Source organism: Sinocyclocheilus rhinocerous, unplaced genomic scaffold (assembly GCF_001515625.1).
Source record: "Sinocyclocheilus rhinocerous isolate Xijiao unplaced genomic scaffold, SAMN03320098_v1.1 scaffold27336, whole genome shotgun sequence".
Classification (NCBI taxonomy): domain Eukaryota; kingdom Metazoa; phylum Chordata; class Actinopteri; order Cypriniformes; family Cyprinidae; genus Sinocyclocheilus; species Sinocyclocheilus rhinocerous.
The window spans coordinates 1-5287 of NW_015645355.1; the positions used below are offsets into that span (position 1 = coordinate 1).

The 5287-nt window shown below is 36.9% G+C and overlaps 1 protein-coding gene across 1 annotated transcript; it reads left to right on the forward strand.

The window, feature by feature from the left end:
- The first annotated feature begins 1872 nt into the window (after positions 1 to 1872).
- Positions 1873 to 3291, forward strand: LOC107705941 (uncharacterized). Its single transcript, XM_016509478.1, has 3 exons — positions 1873 to 2173; positions 2634 to 2915; positions 3143 to 3291. The coding sequence occupies exons 1-3, from the start codon at positions 1897 to 1899 to the stop codon at positions 3289 to 3291; spliced, it is 708 nt and encodes a 235-aa protein (XP_016364964.1). The 5' UTR covers positions 1873 to 1896.
- Positions 3292 to 5287: the final 1996 nt, after the last annotated feature.

The following is a 5287-nucleotide window of genomic DNA, read 5'->3' on the forward strand; positions in this document are numbered from 1 at the left end:
CCTCACTTCCGGTTCTGTGGCTGTGGTTCTGAAACTGCTGTGCTGTGGGTCTGCAGCTGGATACTATTGGTTACGCCTGCAAGAGAGATTTACCATGTAGCAAAATGCATGGTAGCTCACCACACAAGACCATGGCCACTAGCATGCTGTAAAAGGTTTAACTGCTAAAACACAACAACAGGAGGATGCACCAAGCCCTATCCTTTGTTCATAATGAGGTCCTTCCACAAAGGTCTAGTACCAAGGATGATGCATCCTGAGTAATCAAACCCTTCCCTTTTTATATTATCAATGCCAACACTGGATAGGTTCATAGGATTTAAACCATGTTAACCAATCAAAAAGGAGTAGGGACACTGATAGGTTCACAGGCTGGCATGACATCAGCCAATCATACCTGGGCTATACCTTACCCGGCTACACTCAGAATGTTACCAGCTCGGTCTCTTGAGTTATTTATCTATAAAGAGATGTGGTTTGACCTGTTATTTGATGGCTGTGGCTTGTGTGCATCTGCTAACATATAAAATCATGATATGAAACTATTCAAAACACAATGACAAAACTGTAGTAAGTTTATATTTGTTTGTTTTTTAATAACCAGCTGTCACTGTCTTAAATAACATTTGTAGATTGAAAGGTGTGAAACCAACCCCCATCTCTGTCTTTATCTTTATCTTTATCTTTATCTTTATCTCTGTCTCTCTCTCTCTCTCTCTCTCTCTCTCTCACTTACACACACACACACACACGCTCTCTCTCAGACTCACACTACCTTCAATCTGGAGTAGTATTACCCTAGTGTGCCTCTGCAGGAATTTCCTACAAACCACAACACACTTGGATCATCTTTGCAAACATCTTGATTGAAACTAGTTCAGGAAATGCTTCACTCATTTGTTTTTTGCTGTTTGTGCTTTTGGCGCCTGGCTGGTAAGTGATACATATGTTTTTATAGTTTTAATTCTGGCAGATATACATCACTGTGAAACCTAGTCTGGATGCAGGTTTGTGATCTCACATTAACAACATATTTAGTGCATTTGTTGTAAGAATGCAATGTTAAAAATACAACAAAGACTTTTCTGCCTAGTTAAGCTTAAAGGGGTCATATGATGCTATTTTAAAATCGCGAGCGTTAGCTTTCAAAGTAAATATCAAGTTAATAGTGTCGTTAGTTTTACCATCAGTTCAAGCCCGGAAGGGCAACAGAGTCGCGTGACAGACACAGTGATGATGCAGTACACAAGCCGCGGTTAAGAAATTGCATCTACTTCCGGAAGGCCAAATAAAGGGCTTTTGCTTTCGCACTGAAACACAGCGTCTCCCTGACTTGGCTGCATCAACATTACTACTGTTCCTGAAACCACGCCGTCTAGGCGTGGCTGACTCTTAACTTTTATAAAGAATATCTCTTTGGATTTGGATTTGAGACTTTAGTCTTTGCAACTTAACAGATCTTCTTTATGCACCAAGAGCTTGTAACACTCCAAAGAGAAAGGAAAACTTGAAATAGCATCATATGACCCCTTTAACGTATGAATGCAGAATATGCAGCAGAATATAAATTATCAAAAAAAAGTTATGTTTTGCACAGTAATCTCTTGTGTTGAAACTATGATTGTGTGACAATGAAACTCATATTACTGAAAGCTCATTAGCAAGTTTGATAAAGTGGATTTTGAATTTTAATAATGTTTCTTTCTTTTTTAAATTAAAAAGATAATTTTTCAATAACTTACTTTACTGCCATGTTCAAAATCTGAGTAAAGCCAAATAGGTATTTCTAAAAACATTAGGATTAATTTGTACTTCAATAAGAGCTTAATTGTAAGACTGAGAAACCTTCTCTGTACTTTAGTGTTTGGTGTTGATGCAGTGAAGACAGTGACAGTGATGGAAGGAGATTCAGTCACTCTACAGACTGAAACTGAACTACAGACAGATGATGTAATAATGTGGCAGTTTGAAGATGAAAAGACTCCCATTGCTACAATCAACAGTGGGACAGAAAGCTTCTTTACATTTGATGTTCCTGATGGGAGATTCAGAGACAGACTGAAGCTGGATCATCAAACTGGATCTCTGACCATCACAAACACCACAACTAAACATGCTGGACGTTATCAAGTCAGGACAAAGATCATATATAGATTCAGTGTTACTGTATATGGTGAGTAAACAACTACAGTGTCCACTACATTATCAAAATTATGTGGCAATAAAAAAAATGTGTGGACAACTGTTTATTCAGCCTCAAATATAATCAATTTCTATTCTATCGTAATTGTATTAATTAGATGTTCTAACAAATTAGATGTTTTGCACAATGTTCATGCTGCTCTTTTTCATATAACAAAAGCATACAATGATCAGGTGCTGTCAAGCCCCCCCCATAAAATGTGTTTTTATTTTACATTTTTGCCTGAGATGTGGGCAGTGGAATGAGGAAAATTCTCATTCTCACACAAGTCTCATGTCACGTTTAAAAGTTGAACTTACGTTAACTTGAGCGCTGCATTTTCAGAATGCCATTTCATGCACCAGATACATGCAAAAGACATAAGACGCTATTGCAAATGGCCAACCACAAGAAAACAATTAAACAGCATTTATTCTCTCATGTTTTCCAGCTCGTCTGCCTGCTCCTGTCATCACCAGTAACACTTCGCAAAATCCTTCATCATCATATTGTTCATTGGTGTGTTCAGTGGTGAATGTGAGTCATGTGACTCTCTCCTGGTACAAAGGAAACAGTTTATTGTCCAGCATCAGTGTGTCTGATCTCAGCATCAGTCTCTCTCTACCTCTGGAGGTTGAGTGTCTGGATGATTCCTACAGCTGTGTTGTGGCTTATTCATTCACCAACCAGACCACACATCTCAACAACACTCAACTCTGTCCAGCATGTTCAGGTATATCAGAAGTGATATTAATGATTGAATGAGCTGATTTTTGATCACATACATTATATTTTCTTGTTGTCCTTTTTTGTTGTTTATACGATAATTTCACTGACTAAAACAAATAAGTAGTTGCATTTTCTTCTTACATACCCAGTATTATATTTGCTACTGCGATCAGTATTAGTGTTTACTGAAATGCAAAATTCCATTTCTTTGTTGTTCTTGCGTTCCTTCAGAATGTGCCCACTGCTGTGGTCTTACTGAAGCTGTGATCCGATTGGTCATCTCTGCTCTGGTGGGCGTGGCTACTGTTGTTGTGCTGGTATATGACATCAGACCCAGAAAAGAGGAACAGCAGAGAAGATCAAACCCTCACACCGACTAACCATACTCTCATACCAGACAGCAGGGTGATATTTACAAAGTAATACATAAACCAATATATAACCAATGCAATGAGGGATAATCTACAGTCAACCAGTTATAACAAAACAAACCTAGACAGAGTGACAGGGGCCCCAACATTTATTACACAAATGTCCATATTAACACTTGAAATATTAGTCTGGAGTTTAAATGACTTCATTGTTGAGCTGAGGTAACACTGAAAAATGGTTTTCCAAAACAATTCATGGTCACAAAAGTGAGAAGTATTGTGAAAATTAAACATTACATTGCACTAATAAAATTAAATGAATAAAATTAAAGGTAGTTCACCCAAAAATTTAAATTCTGTAATCATTTACTCACCCTCAAGTAATTTCAAACCCGTGATGTTCGTGCTTCTGTCGAACACAAAAGAATTGAATGTAATTCACTGGAATGCATGTAACACTCGAGCAGCTCTGTTTGTGAGTCAAACCGAAACCTGCTGTGGTCTTGTGTCTGTAGTTCTGGAAAGAAATGTGGTTTGATCTGTTGAGTGGACAAACAGCTTGTGCACGAGAGTGTGTCTATTACTGGACGTTTGTAGTTCACGTGTGTTTGCTTTGTCTTCTTTTTATGTTCTGCTAATATAAATGTCATTGTTTGAATTCCTTTTTTTATACAAAACAGTTTTACTGTGGAATAAAGTACTGAATCAAATGTTGCTGTTTGACAAACAATCTCAAATCAAACTGTGAGATCTTACTGTGTGATTGAGAAATATGAAAATACCATATACTGTACTTTGTGTCTGTGAAACATTAATTAGCATACGCAGCTCACTGTATATCTAAGACCTGATATAATCATATTGTGATCCTGCAGATAAACAATGATAATGTCAGTAGCAAGAGAAGCAAAGTTATTTCTAAGAAGCTTCATCTAATCTTGTTTTCACACCTAGGCCTCACATCCTGTGTATTTGCTGCATCAAAGTTTCTATTTTCTGTCGCAAAGGGTATCTGAGTTGATGATATCCATCTCCACTAGATGACGCTTGTGTACTTCAGCACTTATTTACTTAAGATACTTTTGATTAGTTTAATTTGTATAATTTTATATTTTGGTTATTTTATAATGTTTATTGTGATTTCTATATTCAGCTGTTGTTTGAGCCAGATTTAATCTTTCTAAGAGTTTTTTGTTTTGTTTGTTTTTTTAAAGTTTGAATACTTTTATTTGAGAGGTTTCATACATGTACTCACTGTGAGCATTCAGATCAAACATTTACACCACTATATGAAATACTGGAAAATGTCATCCTCTCATTAAAAATATGTTTAATGCTCGGTTATTAACATTTATCGGGATCTGAAATTATACATCTCTTTTTTTAGTCTCACAGCAGTAAAAACATAATAAAATTGCCCACTTGTGACAGTCAATCTTCACAAATGTACATTGTTTTATTTTAGAAAATAACCAAAAGCAACATAAACTGGGAAATATTAAATATTTCCCTATTGTTAAACGTACAATGAATTTAATATACATCTTTCTACCAAGGGGATGAAATGAATAGACCATAATCTAACCCCTTACAGACACAAGATCAAATGTAACATGAACAGAAGTAACGTATGTATACTCAGGGCTACCAATGAGAGACTGAAAGGATTGGTCTGTAGCTGTGTCCCAATTCATAGGCTACGTCCTCCGAAGGACCCATTTGAAAGCCGATTACGTCACGGCAGCGCGACGAAGGCTGCCGCAATTCGAACGCCACTTCAAATGCGTTCTCCGTTTCTCCGGCAAATGAAGGATACATCCGATGGATCCTTCGCAGCCTACCCTATCCCAGAATTCATAGCGCGCCAGTGAAGACGGGGTTTTTATTCAAACAAAGTGGGTGACGGTTCTGTGGCGGCCGACAAATACACTTAATGAAAGTATTGTGTTTGAATGTACTAAAATAGCTTGTATTTTTTTCACTTGTATTTTTATTTTATTATTAT